The 27458-nt window shown below is 43.1% G+C and overlaps 1 protein-coding gene and 1 long non-coding RNA gene across 3 annotated transcripts; one reads left to right on the top strand and one right to left on the bottom strand.

The window, feature by feature from the left end:
- Positions 1 to 259: 259 nt before the first annotated feature.
- On the bottom strand, positions 260 to 26350 carry arfgef2 (ADP-ribosylation factor guanine nucleotide-exchange factor 2 (brefeldin A-inhibited)). Of its 2 annotated transcripts, none has more exons than XM_019253322.2 (39): positions 25780 to 26350; positions 24086 to 24116; positions 23494 to 23617; positions 22838 to 22984; positions 21720 to 21899; positions 20051 to 20363; positions 19772 to 19930; positions 19542 to 19681; positions 18821 to 18954; positions 18095 to 18329; positions 17884 to 17983; positions 16822 to 16961; positions 16118 to 16226; positions 15836 to 16025; positions 15608 to 15719; positions 15317 to 15522; positions 15131 to 15215; positions 13257 to 13428; positions 12943 to 13094; positions 12705 to 12833; positions 12418 to 12576; positions 11586 to 11733; positions 11297 to 11393; positions 11155 to 11195; positions 10889 to 11058; positions 9903 to 10054; positions 9627 to 9799; positions 9277 to 9437; positions 9035 to 9165; positions 7882 to 8011; positions 7591 to 7726; positions 6937 to 7075; positions 6697 to 6754; positions 6499 to 6607; positions 6210 to 6349; positions 5803 to 5980; positions 4849 to 4987; positions 3985 to 4102; positions 260 to 2011 (listed from the first exon to the last, which is right to left on the bottom strand). In XM_019253322.2, exons 1-39 carry the CDS (start codon positions 25985 to 25987, stop codon positions 1847 to 1849), a joined length of 5610 nt encoding a protein of 1869 aa, XP_019108867.2. In that variant the 5' UTR covers positions 25988 to 26350; the 3' UTR covers positions 260 to 1846. The 2 variants fall into 2 exon arrangements, with proteins under 2 accessions (XP_019108867.2, XP_019108868.2); XM_019253323.2 differs by having other exon boundaries at positions 19542 to 19669; positions 25780 to 26347.
- LOC113747702 (uncharacterized) lies at positions 4996 to 6990 on the top strand. Its single transcript, XR_003463817.1, has 5 exons — positions 4996 to 5192; positions 5268 to 5346; positions 6522 to 6639; positions 6717 to 6792; positions 6883 to 6990. It is a non-coding gene; the product is annotated as an uncharacterized LOC113747702 (long non-coding RNA).
- Positions 26351 to 27458: the final 1108 nt, after the last annotated feature.

The raw sequence follows: 27458 nt of genomic DNA, 5'->3' as shown, positions 1-27458 counted from the left end.
CGCCACCTCGTGGACTTCACACACACACACCTGAGCTCAACTTAAAAATTGCTTATTTAAAAAGGTAACACTGGCTTCAGGAACCCTCAGGCAAAATCTCATTTCGCCCTGGTCACAGCCAAGAAAAGCTCAGGGTTGAAGAACTACAATAACCTGGAAAACCCTGATTGCAACATTTCTTTATGTGTTATTAGTTCCGCCTGTGTTTCGCAACATTTTCAAGTAAACACACTAAACCACTTTCAAAGTGAATCCATAGTCACTGGAGTGGATCAGAATTCAGGTTTTATTGATACTTCACCAAATGCTTGGAAGATTACATCACAATATTATGTATAGAACCGTATAGCACTTTCATTTCTATGTATCTTACATTGAAAACTTTACAGTCTGCATTTTTTTCATTTACTGTATATATATATTTATATATTCCCTAGCTTTAGGGAAGAAAAGTAGACATCCATAGTTGCGAGGGAAGGAATGCTTCTCAAAAAATATTTAAATGCACTTTAAATAATTACATACATCCTTCTTTTTTTAAAAAAAGGCATGGAATAAACTAGGAAAGGTTCAGGATGCAGAGACTCACTCTGCATCCCGGATCTTCCTGTGTTTGAACTCTACTGTTGAATGTGACACAACACTGATGGGCATTCCAACCGTCCAGAGGAGGTCGGTACACTGAGCGGTGTTAATACACGAGCAAACTGTCAGCAGCTGATGTGCAAAAAGAGTGTGTGGGGAAATAAACAACCACTGTGTCACCTTAGAGGGCCAATTGATGCGTTAGTGGAGGGTTTTATGAGGAGTCTGTCATTTTAAAGCCAGGAGGAGTCGACTCCATGTTACGTCCTTCAGTGTAAGGCTTACTGGGTCAACACACGAAGGAATGCATGACAGGGAAGTAGCGTGTTTTTACAAGCTTTCATTGTAAACCAGCAAAAATAATCACAAAAACAAATTAAAGCAAGAGCAAAAATAAATAAGTAAAATCTCATCAACAAGGCAAGATATGATTAAGATGATGGGACTATTGTGTCACAGAGAGCAGAGACTTCACAAACAAACGAAGCCACGTTAGATCTTTGATAGTGCTGAAGATCAGCTCGCTACCGAGTAACACAGACGGACAGAAGAGGGGAACATAAACAATAAAGTGACAAACATTGCTTTGGGATGGGCGTTGAAACGTGACGGTCCAGATATTACAACATATTTTGATTTGTTTCATCACCAAACTCACGATAAGGGCGACACCGACTGTGTCATCGTTTTCTAAACAGGCACAGGCGGCCGAGAGACTTTCTCAAAGGTCAAATGTCAAAACTTCAATGTCAACGCTCATTTGCCTTCAGCATGTAGATAGACTTTTACCTGTCAAGTATTTTTCTTTTAAAACAGAAAGAGAACAAACAAACAAACAAACAAAAAAAACAAAATCAGATACAGGGTTTGCAACAATATCAATAAATTATTTGTTTACAGTTCCTCTTTTCTAGTCATTGCAGTTTGAGATGAGAGTCAGGGGGATGATGAATGACTACAGTCAGCAGAGAGTGCTGGTCACAGTGCTGTTCATCCCCGAGAGAGAAGGGAGGAAGGACAGGGTGAAGACTTTTCTACAGGCGCAGTAGAAAAGCTTAACACTTTAATGCAGAGTCCTGAACTGAGACAGAAAAGCTACAGTCTTTGTCGTCTTCCCCCTGACGCCGCAGCCCCAGTTCCAGTCCACAAGAGAGAGAGGGAGAGAGAAAGAGAGAGAAGGGAGGGGGTCCTCTCATGTCCACTTTGTGATCTACTCGACAATGTCTATTTCTCCATATATCCCTCAAGCATGACCCCATTTTTAGGATGAGGGAGTTCGGGCGTACACCCCCTCGGGCGCAGCGATGTGGAAGGCAGAGCCGATGCGCAGGAAGAAGCGCCTGAGGACGGCCCGCAGCTCGGGGATCAGGTCGAACTGCATCATTTCACAGAGGTGGGGGTAGTAGCAGGAAGCATGCGGCTTGAACTGGAAGAAGAGGGGGAAAATGGAAGTTAGCATCAAGATTCAACCAAGTGACACAGTGTGTGCTTTAACCTGAATGCTTAATGCCAATAATAACCAGTGTATTTTAAAATATTCAGAATATACTCAAGACACTTTTCATTTATATTCGTTATGAATGTGCAAAAGATAATATGAGTTTAACTATTTGAGTGAAAACTTTACATGGATCTCAGAACATCTCAGTGTTTGCTTGGTTCCCCTTTTTCTTTAATGACAGCGTGCACTCGAGCTGGACTCCTGACTTGATGACTCATGTTATCACAGCATGATCTGACAATGTTCCAAAGAGCTGCTTGTGACAGAACACTTTGCTTTCTCCATCTTCAAGTGACCCAGTAAACATTGAGAGGGGTTCAGGTCAGGTGACTGTGCAGGAAAGTCCATGATTGGTTGTCTTTGGTCTTCAAATAGTTCTTGTAAAGCTTTGAGGTGTGTTTGGAGTCATTCTCCTGCTGCAGGAAGAAATGTAAACCAGAGAGTGATGAATGGAGTGCTGCTTCTCTTTCATCAGGGTGGAGTCAGTTCAGTGCATGTGTCCAACTCCAGCCCCAGACTTGAATATTCCCCCAAACCACCATGTTTCACCGTGGGTTTGATTTCATTCTCTCTCCTGTTCGTCTCCTCACATACACCCTTCTGTAACTGCCATGAACCTCAAACTTGGAATCATCAGTAAATAGGACTACTTTCAAACCATCCACTGTGAAGTGCTGCTATTTATTAGTCCACCACAAGTGTTTGGCCTTGTTTTCCTCTCCTGAGAACTGGTTTAGAAACTGCTTCTCGTCCTCTACAAGACTACTTTCTTCTCACAGCACCTTTACAGACCTGAGTTGTTTATTTCGATTCCTTATCTGCGATGAAGTTGTGTTTCTAAGTGTGATTCATCTGGCGGAGTTGCCACTTTGAGTCTTCCTGCTTTGGATGAAACTGACGCAACAAAACATTTTAGAGTTCTGCACAGAAACCTTAGAAAGCTCGAGTCCAGCCGAATTCTGACACTGAGAAGGAGCCGTTTGCTGAATATCGATTTAAATTCTGACACTATCACTTAAAGATTTTTTCGCTGTGGTCTCTCTTTTGGACCTTTTTGTAAATGAAAGAAAAGAAGGGTTGTTGCTCTGGGATCTGTGGGCGCTGCTAAAAGGCCCAAGAGTTCACAGCGGGGCGTTGAACTGTGCACAGAGTCCATTTTTATGTTATTGTCTTTTCCTGCTCATGAATATGATTTCACTGAGTTACGAAATTGCGTTCAGTCAAACAAACAATTTGTAGATTTGTCTGAACAACTTTAACCACAACAACCCAAACTTCACAACAGGTCTTGCACAAGAGAACAGTGCTGGCCAGTCCACTTCAACAATACTGTCAGGGTTTGTGTTGATGCAGTGGTTTGTGTGGTATTGTCGTTTTCTTCTAAAGCTGCCTGTGCGGCGCCGACATTTCCTCCTGCTTCAAGCTGCATTTGTTTTGGTTGTTTTCTGACTTAAAAAAAAAAAAAAAAAGCTTTGAGAGAGTTTTGGCCTAAAATGCCCTGAAAAGAAAAGCTGAGTCATGGACTGCCGTGACTCATCAGTGAATCATGCTTTCACACAGAGAGGGTGTGATTCATTAGGTGTCAGCAAGTGCTTGTCATTCCGATAATATCAAAGAAATAAATTAAGAGTTACCGGGGTCACGTCCATGTTTGCCCTCGTCATTTTTAATTAATTGATATTTTATCACATTTCTGCCCAGGTCATGTCTTTAAATTCTGATCTGAATTCTGATCACACAGTTATTATGTTTGTACAGGTGTGTAAGGTGTGCGTTCAAATGCATTCCTGCCCTGCCTTGATCAAACTTGTCCTTTACATACAGTTAACACAGAATATGTATGTAATAATGTGTGTGTGTGTGTGTGTGTGTGTGTGTGTGTGTGTGTGTGTTCCTGCCTTGTCATCGGGCAGCCGTAGCGTCCTGGTGAGCAGCAGCATCAGCAGACTGTTCCATGCCTCTCTGTGGCTCTCTGAAGTCAGACTGATGAAGTAGGCCAGAGCTTCACTGCACACCCTGAGAGAGACAACACAACACACACTATTATCATCATCAGTGAAGAAGAGCAGGCTCAGGCTACATATCCACCAGCGACCATTTAATGATTAACACCACACATACGTATTCTTGATGTCATACATGAGTCAAACACTCCAGTGCAGCTGCTCAGTGACAAACACAAGGTGATTGTACCAGGCTCCAGCATGCCAATATATTCTACAACACACACACACACACTTCATAAATATATAATGAGATATGAGCCATGTGTCAAAACAGCTCACTCAACACAGAACAAACAGCAGCACCGCACTTTGTGAAAGTGACACAGTTGGTGCTTATTTATCTAAGGATTAATGTTTTACCAGCCGATCACACACAGGACGTATTTTGAGGGAGAGAAAATAAGCGACACTGATATGAACTGTGTGGGTTTTTTTACAGTTCGTTTTCCGTTGTTAAATGTAGAAAAAGTCAGACGATGTTCTACATTTTTCTGACTGTCAACAAAAGCATCAAAACGATGATCTGCTAACAAGTGTTGTCATTGTATCCACAGCCTGACGTTGCCTCATCTTGCACCAGATGACATTTTTCTTCATTAAAATAAACACACACACAGTTTATTTGGATTCAATCCTACAAACACAGTCCTGCTGTGTCCACAACAAATGTACTTTTTGGTTGTGTCCAGCTCATCGTCCCATCTCATCGTCACTCTGTGTCAAATACTTGATGATGGTGTGGCATGTTGCACTCACAGCAGCAGGCGTGTCTGGATGTCAGGCCACGAGTCCTGCAGCTGACGGTCAGAGTACATCCTGAACAAGATCCTCAGGCTGCAGGCAAGACTGCTCGTCTCCTGCTTCAACAGGTTGGGCTTGGATTTCCCTTTAAAGCCTGAGAGGAAGAGAGAGAGACAGAACAACAAACTAAGAACCAACACCACATGACATGCCGTGTGTGTGAAACAAAGGGCAGAATCACAGGACACTGAAGCTGACACTGAAATCTGAAAGTGATCAAGACCGAGATGGACCAAAAAACAACATTGATGAATATAAACACTTCTATTTCCTGTCGGCACAGGTTGTCTGATGTCAAGGTAAGGTGTAAATATTCTAAATACGGTGCACACACTGACAGCGATAGTGACTTATTTTGGTTTGCCTTTTTTCAGGATGTTTTGTTGACCCTGTCCACAGCAGAACATCGCTTATCTTCCATGCTGGTCCTCCTGCCTGCTCTTCACATTGGGGGTGAGTAGACCATAAGTGAGTAAGTACACCGATTATGGATAAGTACCTCATATAACCCCACTTAAATAAACACACACACATACAGAGGAAAGGCCTTGTGTGCAAAAGCATGTGGAACTTGAAAATGTCTGCAGGTTTCTAGTTAAATTAAAGACACTGAAAAGTGTGACCTCAGACAATAGCATTCTTCAAGTTTTCAGGCTCCATACAGGCACAGCACAGTATCCTCCTGAACCTTTCTGAGTTTAAATTCAGACTAAATCAAACAGAATTATTTTAGAACTTTTTATAAGGTGGTGATAAAATATCTTAACGACAGTCTGAGGCTGTTTTTGTCTCATGTTTTGCCTTTTTCCTAAAACTTTCCACTGAATGTCACACACATGTAACAAGAGCAAAAGATATAATATAATTTATGAACTCAAATATTAGAGGACTCTCTTTCTTTACATTTACCTGCTCTCCAGAGCGCTGTTCTCTGTTCGTTGTTGGAGTTAAAGTCCTTGGCGAAGGTGTGCGACTCCAGCAGACAGTCCAGCAGCTTGAAGAGGTGTGCAGAAGTCATGTGTCTGTACATACCCTGATCCAGACCCGCCTCGCCTCCCTCAGACTCCGACTCCTCCAGAGCATCTCGCTGACACAAGAGGACACACTTTAAGCATAACTGACGGGGCTGTCTCCTTAAGATGACTTACTGTGCCTAGGTATGATTTGACATAAGTTGACTTATGTCAGAGAAGATGAAGAACAATAGATAAGCTTTGCATCCCTTTTCTTTGTTCACAGTTTCAACTAACCCACCCTAAAAAAAAAGGTAAAAAAAATCTATATCTATAATCTATATCGTAGCTGTTGTAATCAACCTGTGCAGCAGCCATGTTCTCAGCATCCTCTTTTTTGCTGGTTGCTGGGAAGAAGACGATGTTGTCTATGGTCTGGATTAGTTCAAGCTGTACCACGCATTTAATGAGCAGCCCTGCAAACAGCTTCTGGTCCGACAGTCCTGTTGAACAGAAAAAAACAGAGGTGTAGAGATGTGAGCAACAATTGCAGTTTATTTACAGTGACAAATCTATCATATAACAGTTAAAATATGTTTTTCACACAGATTTTCGGTGTGTGTGTGTTTGCTTGTGGATGCTTTGTACTCACGGGCGTTGGACTTGCCCTTCCAGGTGTCGTCGCTGGACATCTGGCTGTGTCCTCTCTCAGAGAGAGCTCTGTCGTAGCTGCTCTGGGACTGGCTGTCGAAGTCGGCATCCTGTAGACGCGGAGCAACGAGGACATTCACAGGTTGTACATAGAGTAATTATCGTTTAAGTTAATGAGCACATTTGTTTGTGTTCTTACAAAATGTTTGCCATCTGTAGTTTCCTCATCCTGTCCAGCCGGTCGCCAAGTCAACAAACTGATGTGAAAAGCAAACAGTGGCAGATTGGAAATGAGGTGTTGTGATAACTTCCGTCCTGTCACAGCACTAAAGCACAATAACTTTGAAGTACATTCAATTTAAAAGGAACTCGTCTGTCATCGTAGACTGAATAAAGGCGTGGTTCATGCTGTTCGAGAGCACGTGGGTGGAGGACTTACGCGTGAGGGCTGGTGTTCTGGAAGATCTCCAGCATGCAGGAGCAGGTGATTTTCCAGACGTCGGGGCTGAACTTCTCCCCGTTCAGAATCACCAGGTTCTCCAGACAGTTGGTCCCCGATCGAGCCAGCTGCTCGTTGTCTGGAGAGGAAAGATGATGACTTCAAAACACGCCTGCCACAGATGAATACTGAAGTCTTTGGACAAAAGTATCCTGTTACAGCAGCTGATGTTTGGATCCACTGTAGTGCATGTAATTTTTTCACTGCTTCATTCATATTTTATTGAAGTTATAAAAGGGTATTAATGGGGTGCCATTTTCTCTCCGTGCCTCGTTTTTGTCAGACCTTTACTGTCTGTACTTTTCTCTTTGCAGACAGTGGGAAAAATCTCATCCAAGATTTATATTTGATTTCATTTATTTTGCTTGATGTTTGGCAAAGTTGTCACCAGTTTTTCATAATAAGTAATGTAATGAGAACAAATTGAAGATGAAACAACATGTAGCAACTTGTTAAAGTTAGAAAATTTTGAGAAATTGGAGTGAGCGTTTCTTTCGAGAAGGCAATGTGGATAACATCGGGGTGGTGAAATAGTTTTTGTACGGTCCCTTACTGATGTCCCGAGGTACTGTCGACATGAATCTGAACACCCACCTTGCCTGACACACCACTGGAGCTGTGTGAAAATGTCAGCCAGCAGGATTTCACTGAGAGGCTCATAGAACTGGGTGAACACGTCACAGATGGCATACAGCGCGTGGTTACATGTTGTTGTCATCCACTCAGTTTTCTGGAAGCAAACAACAAGCAGACATAGAGTGATGCAAGGACGAAGGAAATAATCCTAACAGAACACGTAGTCTTCTGTTGTTAGTCTTCTGCTTCTCCAAATCACAAGACAAGACATCAAAACATAAACAGCCATGAGACTCGGCGACCTCTGACCTCTGTCTGCTGCTCGGGGAGCTTCATGTTGTCAAAGATGCGGAAGACGATTCTGAAGAGGTCGTGCCACCAATGCTTCTCGAACGTGTGGCCATAACTCTTCATGATCTCAAACATGACTGTGAGGCCTCTGTCAACAAAGACAAACAGTTCAGTCTTACTGCTTTACAGCTCGGAGACCAGCGAGAACAAAGAGGGCTCAATGTTAGATCACTACAACCATAATGTGAGCCAGAGGCTTCAATCCTGCTTCTTCTACTGCACCCTTATCATCTCTTTAATCGTCTAATCGTCTTATTTTGGTACTTTTGGGTCTTAACTTCTTTCTTCTCCATGACTGGTTGATAACAGGATTCAAAATTTAGCAGCAGGTCTTATGAATATAAACGGCTAAATGGCCACAGAGAGACCAATCTATGTACAGAAGGCACAGAAGGTATAAAAACTACAGCACACCTGACTCATCTCCACATTGTCACATCACTGAAAATATATGTAAATAAATATGAATCAGTCCACTGGAAGTCAGCTTTAATAAAGCGATACATCAGAATTTACAATTTCAGCTTTCTTTAAAGAATATTCTGTGTGTTATGGAGCTGTTAGACCGCCTCGTCAATTTAGTGTTTTTATGTTTCGTATTTATTCCGTTTGGAAATACAACGATCTCTCGTCTCTGTCTGAACAAAAACAGGAAAGCAAAGAAATATTTATTTTGAGAGCAAATTGTCCCAAAATATGAAAATCTTTTGATCATATGTTTTACTTTAGTTGGTAATTGTTCTATAATGACAATATTACATTCAAGGGTGAGCTTTCATTTATTATTGGCACACTGACTGCATCACGGTTACAGATTAATGTCGAACATGCTTACTGATTAATCAAGAAATCATTTAACAGATTTAATTTGTAGAACACTTACAATCCTTAAATCTGCATGTTAACTTAAGTCTGAGGCTCAGCAGTCTTTGTTGTTATCATTATTTGTGTTTTCACGTCTAACACCTTGTTTGTGTTCCATGTGATTTAGTTTTTTACGTCTTATCTTTGCACCAAATAGAAGCAGGTAAAGCACTAAGACGTCACTGAGGCTGAAAGTTAAAGGTCACAAAGTGTTGTCTAGTCACTGCACTGAAATGTTTTTTCCTACCTAGTCCGGACATCCAGCTTGCAGCGGTTGATGATACAAGAGAGCTCAAACAGAATTGGAAACCAGCCACGAACCCACACACGATCACCGGGGGCGACGTTCATGTCATCACTGGTGTACTCCCTCAGGGTCTGGACGGAGACACAGTGGGACACACGTTCAGAAAGTTGACAAATAAATGCCATTATTCTGTCACAAGACTGTGTTTTTATTAAGTGCAGTGATGAATCAGCCGCTCCCACCTGTGGCCTTTCTGAGACGTATTTAGCACAGTGTCGGATGAGTCGGATAGCCTCCATGCTAGTGTCAGGAAAAGCTGCGTTGCACACAAACTCTGACAGACACTTCACTGCATCCTGGAAGGAATCAATAGCAGCTGCAAAGTGCTCCTGGAAAGTTTTCACTGATAGAGGAGTGATAAGTGAAGTGAAGAAGAAAAGAAGACAAGAAGAAGTTAGAGATTTAATTTGATGGTTGGTTGGTTTAGGAAATCTTTCTCACACGACTGTGTCAGGGTCTGTGTCACTGTCCACAACACGACCTCTGTCACTTGTTATTCATCACCTGAGGAAAGAGCTGCAGTCATACTTACTGACAATGTGCCCAGTGGTCTGGAAGGCCAGCTCCACTATAGTCTCGTCGTGGTCGGAGGCTGCCTGGTGAAACACTGAGAAGATGTTCTTCCATCCTGAACGGATGTTGGCCGCCTGGGAGTTTACCATCTGAGCCACACACCTGATCACCATATCTCTGATAGTGGGGGACCTGAGGGGGGGGTGCAGTTGTTAACGTGGTGTTTCTATGAGTCATTATAATGTAAATTACACAAATTCATTGTCATGGAGCACTTATGTCTAATATTCTTTACCTGTTCTTCTTCATGATGTGCTCAAAAGGCCTGAGGAAGTCTTTCTGGAAGCGGAAATTGGCCAACTCTCCTTTCTCCAAGAACTTCATGGAGAGCTGCCTCAGAGAGTCCACAGCAAAGATGGCTACATCCTCATTGGGGTTACAACCCACCTAGAAGAAGATCATCAGTGGAGCACAGCTCAGCATCACACTTACTCTTAATCGTTTCTTTTCAAGTCACTTCTTTGTCTACTTGGTGGAAGCACAACAAGCTGTAAACACAAAGCTAACATACTAAACCACCACATATTTTTTTGTCCACCTGGTAAATGTAAGTCCAATATTCTCTCACTTTTATCTGTTATTGGTCTCCACCAACTTCTGAGGGAAACTTCTGGCTGTTTAAACTGCTAAACACTTTGCTGTGTTCACAGAACAAAGTCAGGATTGATAAAAAACAAAAATTTAAAGGTTAGTGCTACCTCTTCACCACAGTCTGCTCAGCTGTGATACTGTGCTGCTCTGCTGCAGTCTGTAGCTTTAAGTCTGATATACTTTATTCTATCCAAAAGTGAATCTTCAGTATGTGAGTGCTGAACAGCCTGACTGGATCTTTGGACTTTTGGGAACTAATTAAAAAAATCAAAACAAGGACAGTTTCAATTATTTCTTGGTGGGTGTGGGATACTTAAACTTGTGTGTACAATCTCAGGCCCAAACATGCCCCACTTAACTAAAATAAAATAAAATAAATGACAATGTCTGACCTACAACTGCAAACACAGCCTGTGTGGACATAATTAAGGAGCCTTCTTGTGTCACTGTAGCAGTAATAAATCCAAGTCCTCAAGGGGGCATCACAGGACAAAACAAAGCGCACAGAGCGTCAGGGAGCGCCGCAATAAGAACACGGTGTCGTCCCACATCACCCAGAAGATTGTAGTTTACTTCAGCCTGGATAAGAGTTTTAAGGTGACACATTTTTTTAAACTCCGGGCCACCGACCTTATTGAAGTGGTCTCCTATGACCTGCCAAATTCGAGACCACTGCAGCCTGATGCGGTTCATGTTGTAGTAGGAGATTTCCACGATCTTTTGTAAGCTGAACATCCTCGGCTGGTGCGCTGAGGCCAGCTCGTCCATGGACACCGCGCACAGCCACCTCACAAAGTCCACTGGAAACAATTAAAGAGCAACACGGGGTGAATGATCATTTCTGTGTTTACACATGTAAACGGAGATACTGCATGCGAGGGCAAAGACACACTCACCAATTGCATTTCCATCTAATCTGGTGGAGCCAGTGAAAATCCTGCAAAATGAAAGTAGCTTTATTATTTGTAGGGAACAGAAACCTTCATTCATCATGAAGAACAGAGAGCGTGCATCCTGTGTCTGAGCACTTTGTCTTACCTGTCCACAGCCACGACCACGCTCTGAGAGCTCGTCTCTCCTACCGACTCCTGGATGTGAGCCATCTGTCTCTTGTCCTGACTTCCCACCAAGTTACCTGCAACATCAAACACATCCAACACAACCCACCATTAACACGGGTTAATGTATACAGTCAGGCATGAGACACAAATGTGTGTAACTTTTAAAATCATAGTAAAAAAGGTATTAATGCAAATCGTGTGTGTGCATGCTGTAATTCAGACTTATTTTCAGTGTGTGTGTGTGTGTGTGTGTATGCATGTCTCACCCAGCCCCAGGGGCATGAACTCCTCTGTGCCGGAGGGTAAGCCCTTGATGCCGGCCTCCTTGTCTCGGACCACACCTGAGATGTAACGTGTCTTTACCCCCGTGCCGATCAACTGGGCGAGCTCCAGCTGACTGATACACCTCAAGATCTATGACAAACACACACACAAATAACTCTCACAACTACTACACTACTGAGGTTATATATGCAAATATGTGTCCCAATCTTATATCTCATAATTATATTTACCACTAATCTGTTAGCAGTATCTTCATATTACTATATAAGTCATATATTGGTTGTCTTTTCCACGTAGACAAGCTAACATGCAGCATATCTAAATACAGGAAAGGAAGAAGTTAGCCGAGTAAAACATGGAATTTATGATCTCATTTACTGACCGCTTCACCTTCACCTGTCATCTTGTGTGGCTTTGCAAGTGGGGAAGCTTTTAATTTGGTAACGACTCTCTCTTATTAAGTACAGACAGCCATCTGTAATAAAGCTGAATAAAGCTGCTTTGATACTGAGTGGTGTGAAAACAAATGAATCTTATGATAGACACAGCAGCTCAGTTTCTACACACAGAGCGTGTGTGTTTTCTGCCTTCATGAAGGTTCTGAGGTTGAGTTTTTGTTAAAAGTGTTAGTCAGGTGTTAATTCCTTCATGAAGTTTGGATTTACTGCAGGTCTGTTTAGACTATGTTAGGTTTAGCTAGGAGTCCCAAATAAACTGACATTCAAATGGTCTGTATTCAATCATTTACAGACGCTCATTTCTGAGACATTTCTCCGTTATTAACACTCATCACTTCTCTTAGTAGGGAATCACCTCATGCCAGGAGTTGCCCAGGTAGTTTCCGTCAGTGTGGGCCACAGTGATTAGGGTCTTGATAGTGTCGATGTTCTTCTGCTTCATCTCTGTGATGCTGGAACTGGCAGTCAGCAGGGTGAATCTGGCCAAGGCTTGGACGTACGCATCTCGCTCCAGCTACAGACAGGAAGGCCGGTTACTATACTGTCACAATTTTTATGCCGTTTCAAACACGTATAATGTAACAAAAATAAAGGAAGATCATGATGGGCACAGCTGCTAACGTGTGTAAAAGGTGGTCAGACCTGCATGCTGAAGATGCAGGCGATCCTGATGGCACATCGAATGCCCTCCAGACACAGCGAGGCCACCTCCGGGTCATCACAGTCCTGCAGTCCCACACTGAACGCTGCAAGCAAGGGCGTCCACGCCAGCTACAACGCACAGTTTGACTCTCATGTTACAATATGAACACCAGGATTTCAATATCTGGTTCACTTAAATCCGGACTGTAAAGTTGATGAAAAGAGCTCAAAGTCAAACCTTGAACATGGGCCTGACGTGCTCCAGGTGTGTAGCGCTGAAGAAGGGGGCCTGAGCGTGGCTGACAGCCTCCATCAGAGCTTTCGCTGTCTTTGCCATCTGCTCCATCTCCATGTTGTACAGCAGACGACGCTGCTTCTCGCTGGCTACACCTGAAGGGAAGAGAGGGGACAGTGACGAGTGTCAGGGAGATGCTGAGCCTGGAGGACGCCACAGTGATACATGTCTGTCCGTTTCCTCTTTGTACCAGCCAGTATGTGGCATCTTGGTTTCCTTGGAGTGAGTGACCCTGACAGAAGGGGACAGGTACTCACTCTGCTTGGTGGACTTTGGTGTGATCGAGAACTCTTTGCTCTCCTTCATGGCGATCTTCTTGCCCGCGATCTCATCGTATATGGAGGATAGATACTCTTCAGGCAGGTCCTTACTGTCGTTGATACCACGATTCATCTTGATGTACTGCTCCTTCGTCATCTTGTTCTTCACCTTCATAAATAAAAAAGACAGAGGAAGGCAGTTAGTGTGAGAATGGGACACAGTGGAAAACATTTCCTGTCAAGCGAACACAAATAAGCTGCTTAATGTCTCGCCATGATCAGGTGTTAGCGTCTATCATACACTGAGGGACGGTTAGTAAGTCAAATGTCTGACAGGGCTGCAAAATTTTGTGTCGCAGCAATTTATTGTGAACAGTGTTTACAGAACTGCAGCCACAGCCTTCTGATCTGCACACTGAAATCTAAATATTAAAGAGAAGACTCTTTGGAGTTGCCAGTGTGTATTCATGTAGCAAGAGAAAGACTATATGAAGGTCCCGAAAGAAGAATAATGAAATGATTAAGACTTCCATGTCTTCCACATTGTTGCATGACAGGGAAGAATACTGTTATCCCCCCCCCAAATATGACCAAGAACATTGTTAAAGCACAATTTTTATTCAGTGGTTTGATTTAAAAGGTTTAAATGTGATTAGTCAGTTCATAGCATGTTCACTTGATACTCTGTGATCCTTCTTCAATAGTGTTAACCCTAGACTAAACTTATATTTCTATTTTGTTAAAGCTGTCCAGCTCACAGTTTATTTTACCGGTGACTGGTGATTCATGATATTCTGTCTCTTTCTCCCGTTCAGTCATCTGCCTGGTTAAATAACTCCACAGCGTTTTCGTTCTCCATGTATAAAACGTGACTTTTTTGTGAACACTTCATACAAAATAACTTTTAACCTAAAAACATTAAATCAGTCATCTCAGACATAGGGGCAGTCAGATCACACTGGTCTGGATCAGTTTGAGTCTTTAAAAGTCAGAAAAACAACTGATGGAAACAGGAAGGGAAAATAAATTGTGTGGAAAAAAACTGCTGCTGCTCTTTTGTCTCGTGTTGTGCTGCATGGAGTACAATGCACCTTTTAATTGACCTCTCTTTACCGCTGTCAGTTAAGTGTTTTCATTGTCTCGTCGTCACTTATTCTTCCTGTCATTACTCACCCGTGTCACCGTGTGTAATATTTCACACCTGCTTTTCCCAGACTTTAAATTTCAAATGCGATTTTCTTTGTCACAGTGGTCTGTCAGCCGTGATAAATCACGGGCAGCAGCTATTTGTAAAAGGCTGCGCTGAGACAAATACAGGTCTGTGCAGCCCATCATTCATGTCAGTCACTTAGTGGTCAACACAGCTGACAGGGCGGACAGAGGGGGAAAGAAATACAGGGCCCCCCCACGCTCTGGTAAGACTCCTTTGTGCTGGGTTTACACTCTTGAGCTGGCGATTAGTGTGCCAAGAAATTGTCACAGTAGTAACTTTCCTGAGTTGTAAAATCCTATCACCGTGTTATAAAATGTACTAAAACGTGATGTGCAGTTTGATAAGCCTTCAATGGACCCGTTACTCAAACTGGACTTCCTAGATCGTAATTCATCATGTCACAAGTGCCTGAAACAACACACCCCCACCGAAGCCCCTTTTTTCTGTCTGAAACCTAAAATATAAACTACGTGAGCCAAAACAAATTTATTTACATTGTACCTGCGCAAAACTCTGGAGCAGTTAATGATAAATGTGAAAATGAGGACTGCAAATCGTTAATAAAGATTCTACAGAGAGAAATCATCCGTGTTGTAGTCCGTGATGATACATTCGCTCACTAACAGTGACAGGACAGAAAATAATGTACGGTTCTCACCTGAGGACTGTGCAGGTCTGTGGTGAGCATAATGATGGAGTATGCCAGCACGTAGGCAGTGTCTGCACTGGCAAACAGAGTCTGTCTGTAGAAGAAGACACACATCAGGGAATCAGTTGTTTTTAATCAAATGTAAACTTATAAATAAGTCCTTATATTTCAGCAGGAGTCTAAGGTGGGCCTTACCCCTGGTTGCACTCTAGGTATCGGGCAGCAAACTTCTCCATCAGCCTGTCGATCTTCTGGGCCTCGCCAGGCAGCCTGAAGCCTTCCAGGAACGCTCTGAGTGCAGAGACAAAGTCCCTCCCGCAAAAGTCTAACTGGTCCACGTAGCAGTACATGACTTCTTTGTTGAACTTGATGTTCTCGCCCAGATACTCTCCCACCTGGGTCTGTGGATGCAGAGGTGAAGCGGTTAGTAACGTGAATAAACTTTTTTTTTTTTGTTTTGCTTGTCTAACTGAAGTAATCCCTCACAGTGTCCAGTCTGTCCTCCTGGTGCAGGAACTGGGAGATGTCCTCAACTGTGGAACCCAGCATGCCCTGGTCCTGCAGGTACTGGATACCTCGCTTCGGCTTCTTGTTGAAGCTGTGGAGAGATGAGAGGAAAACATTAGTATTCATCTTCTCTAAACAAGAACACAAAGTTTGAAAGTGAATAAGCAAATCATAAGCAGGCTGAGAAAAAAAAAAAAAAAGGCTCACAGTTCGATGCCGTGCTCGATGATGTCCTTCTGCTGTTTGATGACCTCGTACTGCTCCGGATGGTCCGCCTGCGAAGCCGTGACGCTGGAGGAGACGGTGGAGTCCAGTGAGCTGATGCTGTCTCGACGTCCTGCCAGCTGCTCTGGAAGCTTCAGCTCTCCTCCGTCACTATCAGACGGATGCTCCTGGCCTGCAAACAAATCACACACACATTCATATGATATTCAGTCTGCGTAGAGTGCCCCCGCCCCCTCACATGTTTACCGTACACTGCACACTTACCCAGGTTAGCTTGAAGGTTTGGATTGACATACATGTCTTTGCTCCACTCCACCATACACTTGAGGATGGACACCAGACACTCCAGACCCTTTTTACGAAGGCTGAGCTCCTGTGGATGTTCAAGAACACACGCTCGCACGTGTAAGTGGTGCTACACATAAAATGTAACAAGATGTGTGACATGCCCGCTAAATGAGAGTCAGAATTTGATCCATTTTGTCCAATAACACTTAGAAAGTACAGAAGAGTATCATGGTTAAATCATTTTATCCCCATTTAAGTTAGCGGAGATCTAAACTGGAAGATAGTGGCTTGAAATAGAACTTTTTTGGCTTCTTGTGCAACTGAGCACATTTCACAAGAATGAACGGTGCCCTGCCTAAAATGCTGTACGCAGTTCTCTTTATACATCCATGTTTCAGGTGGGCCGTGCTAAGCTGAGGGCAGAGACTGTATATTAGTGATATCACAACTTTACAGAAGTCCTGAATTTTAATATACAGGCAGAGTTTCGCAATATGTTATGTTTTGATACTTTCACAGTGTTTATGCAGCACCTAGACCTGCTTTACAGTCAAAGACACATTGCAGTCTCACTTTCTATAATCTTTATCTTCATAAATCTTTAAGAAAAACTTGGCTTTGTGCTGCTGAGCTTTACAATATGCAACACAGTGGCACTGAACCCTTGAGTTTGTGTGTACCTGCAGAGGAGTCATCCCGAGCTCCTGACCACTCCTCCCCTGAGCTATCTTCGACAGGTCGTTGACGAGCCGCTCGAAGATGTTGGCGGCATTCAAGTCACAGTCGTAGTTCACGTAGATGTCGACCACGCACTGGGCATCTGAGGGGGAAGAAGGAATGTATTAGAAATATATCATATTCTTAAGATACAAGAAGGTGATAACACGCTGTTGGCTGAAGACATCAGCGAGTACAATGTGTGGATTTGCAGAACTTCTCAAATTCAACAACAGCAGAATCACTCCAGGGCTGCACTAGAACAAAAGATGATACACTGGCCTGTCTGTCAGCATGGAGCAACATTTGCAAAGCCTTTTCTGAATGTTATGGGACATCTATTTATCGGCTACTGCCACTGACTGTCACAGCAGGAGCTCGTAATTTTTGATCAGCGCCACAGCATGAAGCAGCTAAAACTGGGAGTGCAGCTTCTCTCAGTCAGGCACCTTGTAACGGAAACGTGCAGCAATTTTACACGTTGATGCCTCAGTCACTTTGATGTTCAAGTTCTTACTAAGTTTGACTGGAAACATTCCTGGAACACGGCACACGTCTGAATCTAATACCGTCAGATTAAGATAAAGGCTGAAGTTTACACAGAGAGTAAATGCACATCCTGTTTGACTCAGAGAGCATAAAACTCTCACACACCATGTGCTTTGCTCAAAGAAAATCAGTTTATTACAGTATGAAACTCTAAATGAGCCAGTTTCAAGTCGCTAAGATTACTCTTGTGATCAGTGTATGAAAATGATCTTTTACTGTGTCGTGCAGGACAGGAAAGATTAAAAATAACTCTTCTCTTGTAGTCATCATCATCTCTCTTCATATTTACATGTTTAATCCTCGGTACATCTTGGTCTTGTTTCACTGCATGTCCTGTCATGTTTCAGTAAAGCCAAAAGCAACATTAAAGTCACTGAGCAGCCTCACTTTAAAAGCTTGATGTGTGCAAAGGGCTTTAGTTTGACTGTGTATGCTAAATTTAGTTTGTTTTAGTATCAGATTAAAATCGGCTGTACCTGCACAGATGCGTGTTAGTGTCTGGATAACCATCCACTTGTGCTCAAAGGAGCTGGTCGATGTCTCCAGGATGGTCAGAAAAATCTCCCTGAAAAACACCTGAGGCGAGGTGGACGAGAGGAGATAAAATGTCAGTGTGAAGCTGCACCAACAAACGTGTTAAAAAGCTACGTTTCCTCTTCTGTGCCAGACAAACTCTGCGTTCTGTACCTCTATCTGCATCTTCAGGTGGACCTTAAAGTGGGACAGCAATGTGAGGAAGATGGCCAGTGAGAGCTCAAAGACCTCAGGCACGGAGGAGACGCCGTTTTTGGACAGCGCCACGCACAGATACTGTTTGATGGCGTTGACGAACATCTCATGGGTGCGAAACACGGGCCCGGCGCCCTGCAGCACAGACAGCAGCAGCTGCAGGGATACAATCTTGGACCTCAGCTCATGGGACCTGCAGAGAAAGGGGATTGTAGAAGCATCAGTTACATCAGATACTCCATTGTGAATATGAGGCATTTCTGGAACATGCTCAGCAGAAATGAATGTGGCCCACCAATAAAACATGCTCCATTTTACTCTAAGTTGAGAGAAACACAAGATACTTGGGTATAATGGTGTTTCACCACAGTATTTATTTAATGTAGGCCAGTCTGACTTCTTTGTGAGCTTCTTCCTGGCTCAGTTTACTCTGTTCTATTCACGCTGACTGGCTCTGGGTCTAATGTTACAGTAACTAGAGATGACAGAGCCACACAGGGGTGGAAAAGGGCAAGTTAACCTGTGGAGACTGAGATAAAGCAGTGTGTGCAAGCCCATCGATATTTATTTTGGAAAACTGGCATGTAAAAAAAACAAAACAGGAAAAAAGACACACAAAGCATCTCTGATGATGATTTAGGATGAATGTTCTTTGTGACCATCATCACAGATGTTAACACTCACTTTGGGTCTGGTGGTCCATCAGCGAGGGGCTTCATGGAGAGTTTGCAGAGAGAGCGAAACACCAGGAAGGCGTCTTTCTGCAGGATGTGAGAGAAGCGGGCGGCACTGTGGGGTCCCTGCAGGGCCTCAGCATCCTGACATAGATGAAGAAAGTCAGTCTTTCTTTCTTTGCACAACAACAACAACAACTCATCATCCAAAAAAAAAGCAACAGCGCCAATATGTCCTGTTAGTTTAAAAGTTTAGACGTTCTTTTTACTTAACTCATCACATTTTGGTAGCAGAATTTGTGATAACACAAAAAAACTCCTGAAACTTTGTTATATAATAAGAATAATATGATTAACTAACTTTGATAAGGACACTTATTTTTGCAGAATATTTTGCAGAACTTTTTTTATTATTTCATATCCGCAAGCTCTTAAAGATGAACTTTATCTATTTTTCAGCAGTTGAATTTTTTTCCAGCCAATTTCACTCAGTCAAGCAGTGCCCTCAGCAGACTACTGATGAATAATAACTGATGTTATTAACACTGCTCCTCTGTGGAGGACAGATACTGCCAAAATCTAATGAAATATAGAAATATAAATAAGTTATATGTCATTGAATGCACCAAATATAATGTTAAAAACAAATGGAGGCAGTGATTAATTTATAAAAAGGCGACATAAAGTAACATTTGTGTTCATTTGTGTCTGTCTTAAGTTTCCTCACATACCAGCATATCTGTGGAGGAAACAGAGGAGCGGTCCTCAATGATGCCATTCATCTGCTGACCCTCTGTTCTGACTCTGGGTGGGGGCACCTCCGTCTGCTCGGTGACAGGGTGGGCTGGGTACTCACCTCCTGGAAGAAAGGCTGCAATGAACATTTTCAGGTGACAACCATGAGAGGAAAACACCGTCACTGACAGAGAGAGGACTAACAGACAGACTGACTGGTTCTGACCTGTTTCGCTGTGCATCTGTGTTGGTTGACGCTCTCCCTCCTCTCCTTCGGTCGTCTCTGACTCGGCTGAATTTGGACTGCTCTCTGGTTTGTCCCCTTCTTCAGCTGGCTGAGCAGCTGTAGGATGCGTCCCCACACCTTCGTCTTCAAAAACTGAATCTGACGTAAACAAACAAAGTATGAAGAGTCGTGACGATTAAAGAAGCTGCACAATGCACAGTTAGACCTTCAGACTGAAGTGGAACTTTAGATGTTAAACTGGCCCAAGCTGACACATACCTCTTGTTGGTGTGACTGGTTCTGTTCCTCCGTTTATCGGAGCACTGCCGCTCTCAGGTTCTCCATTGATTGATGGTGTGTCTGCGGCTTGGTCCTGGTCCTGGTCGGCGGTTTGTTGTGGGTGCATGGTACTGGTTGTGTTAGTTGTGGTGAGGTCTGGAGAACTGGCTGCTGGGGAAGGTGAACTCTGGGGCTCTGGAGTTGACGTCCGGTCGGACCGCGGAGAGCCGGACCTGCGATTACCTGGGACTGGGGATGGGTTCTGCTGGGGCAGACGTAGCCGGTCCTTCTCTTGCTCCTGAGCCTCCAGAGCCTGAGGAGGCAGCAGAAGGAGAAGAGGAGGCATGTAGAGGAATTGTTTTAAAAAGAGAATGTGGCTGTTAAAGAATTGAAATAAAGAAAAAATGAGACGGTTCATTATAATACAGATTATTCACATCCTAAACGATCTGATTCACATCCTAAGACAGTGATGAACCTGTGATTCCACAGTAGCTCAATTTAAGCTGGGTCAGCAGGGGTGAGTGGCAGAGTGTGTGCCCATCGCTGTGGCTCTGGTTGTGGGTTGGACACAGAATATTACGTGCTAAACCAAAAGTTTCTGGATTCAGTTGGCATTTAAGAGTATCGTTGACTAAAGTGATGTTTTATATTCAGAATTAACTAACCAGATAGTAAGGTTGTAATCTCTATAAAACAGGTATCTGCACTGGAAGAGAGACCGGGATTTTGGCACTGCATGCTTTCTGGTATACATTTGTAGTAGGAGTAGTATTGACCAGTCACGTTTGAGTGGGTTTTGATTGCAACGGTTAATGTGGCGAGCTAAAGAGGCAGAACTCATTGGCTGAAATACAATCTAGGAATTTCATCGGCTATCATCTGACAACGATTTTGCTTTTTTTCCTTCAGAGTTATCTGCAGTTATATGCAGATGTTTGCTTATAGAGCTGAGGAGGAATGTGTTTTTCTCCGTCGTCCTCACGTATCAAGTTGCTAATCAGACTGCAGAAGGAAGTCTTGGCACGCATATCAGTTATCTGTCTTCTGGATATCCACTGGCTAAACCTGACTCACAGAAACATTAACCCCAGAGGCTAAAACTTTGTCAGACGATAGCAGATGAGTTTAGTTGATTGTTGATTGTTTGCTACTGCAGGTTGAAAATGATGCTCGCATTAACATAATTTTTTGGGGCTGTGCCTGAAAATATTTGACAGTCATGAACGGTTCAGAGCCATAAGTCTGTATCCTTACAGTTAATGTTGATAATTATCATAGGTAATTATTGGAACTGGCTGCTGCCACCACTGTGACTGAGCCAGGTAGAAAGCTGTGATCATGGCTATTTCGACGTTGCTGCTGTTGGGATTATGGCCACAGTTGTTGCTACGGCTGGAGCTGTTATGAATAGGTACCAGCCACATGCAGGACTTGTGCAAGGCCAGTGAACTGACATTGTTCAGCTGGATGAGCATCTGTCATATCTGATAGAAGCACCAGGTTTAAATCCTGACAGCGGCTTCCCTGACAAACGTTCCTATCTCAGATGTACAGAAGCCGCTTAATGTCTTCCAACTGAATTCAAAATCAGAGTGCAGAAGAAAGACTACAAGTTGACACCAGATGTACACACAGATGTAACGCAGCATTGTCAAAGTGAACTAACAGCCTGGTTTTCCATGCGTGTGAAGATAACGTTGAGCATCTGCGTGAGCGTGGCCTTCGCCGTGGTCTGGTTGATGAGGTTGCGGCTGGCCAGGTAGATGTTATAGCAGGTCCTGACTGTGAGGAGAACCGTGCCCTCGTGGATCTCTATGTGCGGGGAGGTCACGGTCGTCAGCAGGGCCTGCACGGAGAGAAAAGGAAGTGGAGAGTTATCAGACAACACATGTCGAGAAGATGATGCTGCTGCACCTGCTGAATCATCACTCCACTTCCCTACTTGTGCGGCGAGTTAAAGCTGCTAATGTTTGGTTCTCGTACTCCACTACAGGATTCAATAACTGCTGCTATTTAAAAGATAAGTTAAAAATGTCCACATGACTGATTCATTTGAATATTATTTTGTGTTCAAGTTTGTATTAGTCAGTCTAAACAGACTGGGCTGACATTCGGCTCTCCTTCAGCGGTGAGCACAATCCAAACAGTCATTAATCAGCCGTATAAATCTCCCGTCAACACTGATAAAACTGTGCTCCTTACAACAGGAGAGACTTTGCCCTTTCCGACAACCAGGATGTGTATTTCATTCACTAAGAGGAACCTTCAGTTAGCAGCAGTCATGAATCATGCCTTCTGTATAAACACAAGGCGGGTCACCAAGCCAACGGAGTGACGAGAAAATGTAAGGAATTAAACGGCTAAATCTTACGTGATGAAATCCTTTCTCACAAATCCAAATGACAACTCTGGATATGTGTTTCTGTTTTTTTTAGGTTCAGTGAAGTGCAACAAATAAAGGTGTGTCTAAAAAAAAAAAAAGCATGCTGCAACAAGAAATCCATCACCATGTGTGATCTTTGGTGCCTCATCACAGCCACAGAACTAGTTCAGCTAGAAATGTTTGGATCATCTTACGAATTGAATATTAAACAAGGCTCTGAGTAAATGAGAATGTGATAAAGACACACAGGAGTAGTTTTATTAACTCCTTATCTCCTCCTCCACTACAGTGAACCGTGACTAAACGGACTGAAGCACCTCACTTAAAAAACAACAACAATAACAACAACAACAACAACAACAACACTGACAGCTGGACGGTCTGAAGGGCGCTGAGTGTACCTTGATGATCTGTAGCTGCACTCCCTCGTCGGTCTGCGGGCCCTGGAAGCAGTTGCAGATGGTTTCCACCAGCCGGTCGATCAGCCTCTTGCCCGGGGTCCTGCTGTCCGGGGCATTGCCTGTGATGTGGCCGTACGCGATCAGCTTCTACAGGGGTCAAACAGTTCACAGGGTGAGAGGAACGGAGGCACAGACGGACGGTGTGTCATTATGTGAGGGGTCTAGGATCTTTTTTTATTATAATGCAGCTCAATAGCATCGGGTGTTTCAATCTCCTGTCGCACTTTGTAAACAGACTTCTTCTTCTGATCTGTGAATCTGTGTGAAAAACCTCTGCCATCATCAGGTGGAGGGCTCCATGAAGAATTATTCATACCTTTCTAGACTATTTTATAAACCATTATAACCAGTGTGACCACAAAGGTGTAGCTACAGTACTGAGAGATAAAGGCTGGAGTGCTACTGTTTGTGGAATGCGGAGCCATTGTTCTCTCTGTGCGAATCAGACACGTGAAACAGGTGTAGCAAGATTTCCCACTCACCCCCCCCTACGCCACGCCTGAGTGAAAAAGCCATTAAGGAAGCGGAGGATGTTTATTGAACTGTATCTGTGTGCACAAGTCAGTGTGTGTGTGTGTGTGTCAGTGAATATTAACCTGCAGACAGTCCAAAGAGGTGCTAACTATCCGGGGGGACTTCGACTGACAGGCCAACTCAAAGGGCAGCACATATTTGTCAGCCTCGATGTAGTTGGCTCTGGGTGGGACCACAGTGCCATCCCTGCAGGGGCGAGAGGAGAGCGAACAGCTGTGTGAACGAGAAAAGCTTCAAGGACAGCAGCTTGCTGTAAACACACACAAAATACACCGAGGGGTCCCACTGAAACTTAATGTTAACTTGAGTAGTGTAAAACATTTTACTGCACATTTCTCACATCTTCACGGAGGATTTAATCTTTACATTTAAAGCTGAGAAAAGCAGAATCTCATATCAAGGTAACAGCAGCAGATCTATTACCCGGTTGCAGGCCGCTGATACACTCCACAGCAGCAGTTATAAGAAGCAGCAAATCAGCTTAGTCACAAATGAAGCAGAGTGAAGCAGCCGGGGCGTACTGCACATTGCTTCAGGCAAACTTCACCTCTTACCTCAAATCTACTGCTGTGCGTGTATGTGTTCATTCATTCATTCATTCATTCATTGGTTCATTCATTGAGGGGGAAAGTTATGCAACATTACAATACTTACTTTTGTTTTTCAAGCTCTGCCTTGATTTCATCTACGGAGGGAGACACATGAGATCACAAGTTAATGAAGTCTGAACTTTAAACCCTTTCACAGACACCAGTTGGACATGACCCGACTCGAGATGTCACACAGTCTGCAGCAGGACGCGTTTTTTGTTTGCTTCGTTGCATTTGCAGCTGGTCGACAAGTTACTGGTCAAAGCAGCATGTGTATAAAGCGAGGTTTATTCTGAGGCCCTCCTACGTGTTTTATTGCTAATCACATTTGGTTTCAGCAGAAGAGCCTCCTTCAGATCTTTGCTCTTTCTCTTAGTCCACACATAAACATTCCCGTCTGTTCTGCTATCTCAGCTATTCTCCATAAATCAATTTTCATTTCTTCTGATTTTCTTTTTAATCCCACCCCACACACACAACACTCTGCTACACACTGAGTAACGGTGTGTATTCATCCAGATGTGACTAACCAAATCGATTAGACTCATACACAGTGTAGCAGCGACTCAACTCTCCGTGTCACGGGGCTACACAGAGGAAACCAGTTTATGCAATATTCAGCAGAACTGTCACAATCACCATCGCAGTGATAATACCAAGAATGGATGACATGTAAAAAGGAAACAATGTGAGCTCAGTTCTGTCTCTAATAATACTCAAACGGTATTTATTTAGTCCTCTGGTGTTTCGCTTTAAAAAAAAAGAGCCATTAACAGCTCAGCTCTCTTTCCACTGCACGCTCAATTAATCATGAACGCAACAGATGAAGACTTCAACATCTGAGCAAAGGTGGCAGGAAAAGAAAAAAAAGGGAGTTTGCGGCATTTGAAAAGACGAGAAGTTTGTGACAATCTGCATGCAACCTCACAGACAAAGAGTATGACACACACAAGACAACCTCGGTTCAAGGAGTGTTGTGTTCGACTGCGATCATGAATAATGAGAGAGGGACAAAGCTCAGATACACCGACCTGTTTGCCCACCTCACCTCTTGACGCTCATTTATTTATTCGTCCCAACAGCCTACCTGTAACCTCAAGCACAACTTTGCCAGTGTCTCAAGTCACAGCTGCATCAGGATGAGAGAGAGACACAGTGGCAGACAGGTGTATCTGATCAGTAGCAGGCTTTTAAAAAGCACCTTGTGCACTCCAGGTATCACAACAACAGTATGACAAGCAGGTGCTGAAATATAAAGACAGCAATGCCACGGTGACGTGTACAGCCCGGTATGTGTGTGTGTGTGTGTGTAACTCTATCCGTGATTGTGTTTGAATGGAAAAGCACGGACGTCAGAGGATCCTGGAGTTAGGTAGCCTCGTCTGTGTGTCTGTGTGTCTGGCTGAGTGACAGCGCTACGTACAACACAGGGATTGGTTTGTTTGGCTAGCTAACCTAGCACTAGCTACCGTTAGCTTGTTTACCTGCCGACGTTGACAGGTGTGACGGTGTCGTCGGTGGCAGGGTGTGTGTGTGTTAGCACCGCACAATCTCTAATAAAAAAAAACAAACGTGAACACGCTTACATTTTACCACACACACACACATGTCAACGCACAGCTGGACAGACGACGAAGGCCAGTCAGTGCTAGCGCTAACAGGCTAACAGGTTAGCTCTCTAACAAACCGTAATGTTTCAGCAAAGCGCCGCACAAAAGTCGTGAGGCTCGGCCAAAAAAAAAAAACAAAGCCACGTACCGAGCGCCACCTGACAGGCTTTGCGCAGCTGGCTGTGCTGGCTCCTCTTCACCTCCTTGTCCGAGAGGATTTTCTCCAGCGCCCTGGACAGAAACATGCTCTTGGTTTTACTGTTCTCCGCCTTCGACTGTGAGTTTTGCTGCTGCTGCTGTGGTGTTGGTGGTGTTAGTGGTGGTGGTGGCCGCTGTTGTTGTTGCTGCTGCTGCATGTCTCGGTCTTGTTACCGCTCCCTCTCCTCAGGCCGTCATCTTCGGCCTGGCCCTGCCAGTAAAAGCAGGTGACAAGGGGGAAAGCTAACGAAAGCCCAGGCTATCGGTGTCAGTCCAGCGGAGTCGCTACCTCAGCTCAGCGCCGCCATGCTGATTACACGTCACGTCACGTGATTCTCAGCTGTCTGGGGTTTGACTCGAGCACCCTGACGGGGTGGGTGGGTAACCTCCTGATGTGAGGTCAGAAAGTGTTTACGTCGTCTAAGTTCGACATTATATTTAATTTCTCCGATTAAATTCATCCCACGGGAGGTTTGAACGTTTATAACGTGCCAAACGGTGCTTACGTGAATTGAGCAACAGCTCGCCGTTTCCACCGCTGAGGCAAATCAAGCGCTCCCATGGAAACACTTTCGAAAATGTCCTGCAGGTGGCGCGAAAACACCACAATGAGGACGGCATGAGCATTAACGCTGTTAATGACAAACTATACTTTCTTATTAACAATATTATTTTATATAATGTAGTAAAAAATATTTTAGTTTTCAAATCAAGTTTATCTGCCACTTTACTCAAAAATATATTTGCACTGTGTACAGTCTAATGTTCAAATATTTCATTGTTGATTGCACATGTATAATGTAAATAACTGTAAATCCTGTCCATACTGCCATATTACCATACTTATATTTATAGTAATAACTCCGTTTACACTGTGCCATATTGCCTCACAGATGTCTTTTGCTGTATATATTTTTAGATTTGTATATTTCTATTCTATAATATATATATAATATATATTCTATTCTATATATAATATATATATATATATTTCGATTCTATATATAATAATTTCTATTCTAATATATATTTCTATTCTATATATATATATAATATATATATTTCCTATTCTATATATATATATAGATATTATATATATATATTTTATATACTTTTCTTTTTACATCTTTTACTATACTTGTGTCCATACTGTTTTGGACAAGAGAGAAATGAAATTTCGATGCTCTGTATGTCCTGTACACATAGCAGCATTGCCATTAAAGTTGACTTTGACTTTATTTATATAGCTCTTTATAATAGCCAGATGGTACTTTACAAGTGCTTTACAACAAAGCCGTAGAAACAAAACATAACATAACAGGTACATAGATAAATAAATACAGTTAAAGAATAAAAGTACTGTAGTGTTTAAAAAAAAAAAAGTTTTTAGTTATCATGTGTTGTATTGCAGGGGTTAAAAAGGTTGAAGACCCCTGTTGTATTGTAGTATAATATAGATATTTTTCCATACTTATGTTTGTTTCTTTCAAATTCACAGACCACACACACACAATGGATATTGCTACATATTAGTTTATTTTATCCAGCTCCTCCAAACAGCAATCACAAGTGTACATCAGTTTATTCATAAATCTCCAGTTGAATCTTAAAACATTTTCATTAAATGTG

The sequence above is a fragment of the Larimichthys crocea genome, chromosome XV, assembly GCF_000972845.2.
Source record: "Larimichthys crocea isolate SSNF chromosome XV, L_crocea_2.0, whole genome shotgun sequence".
NCBI lineage: Eukaryota > Metazoa > Chordata > Actinopteri > Sciaenidae > Larimichthys > Larimichthys crocea.
This window is presented reverse-complemented; position numbering and strand designations above follow the sequence as displayed.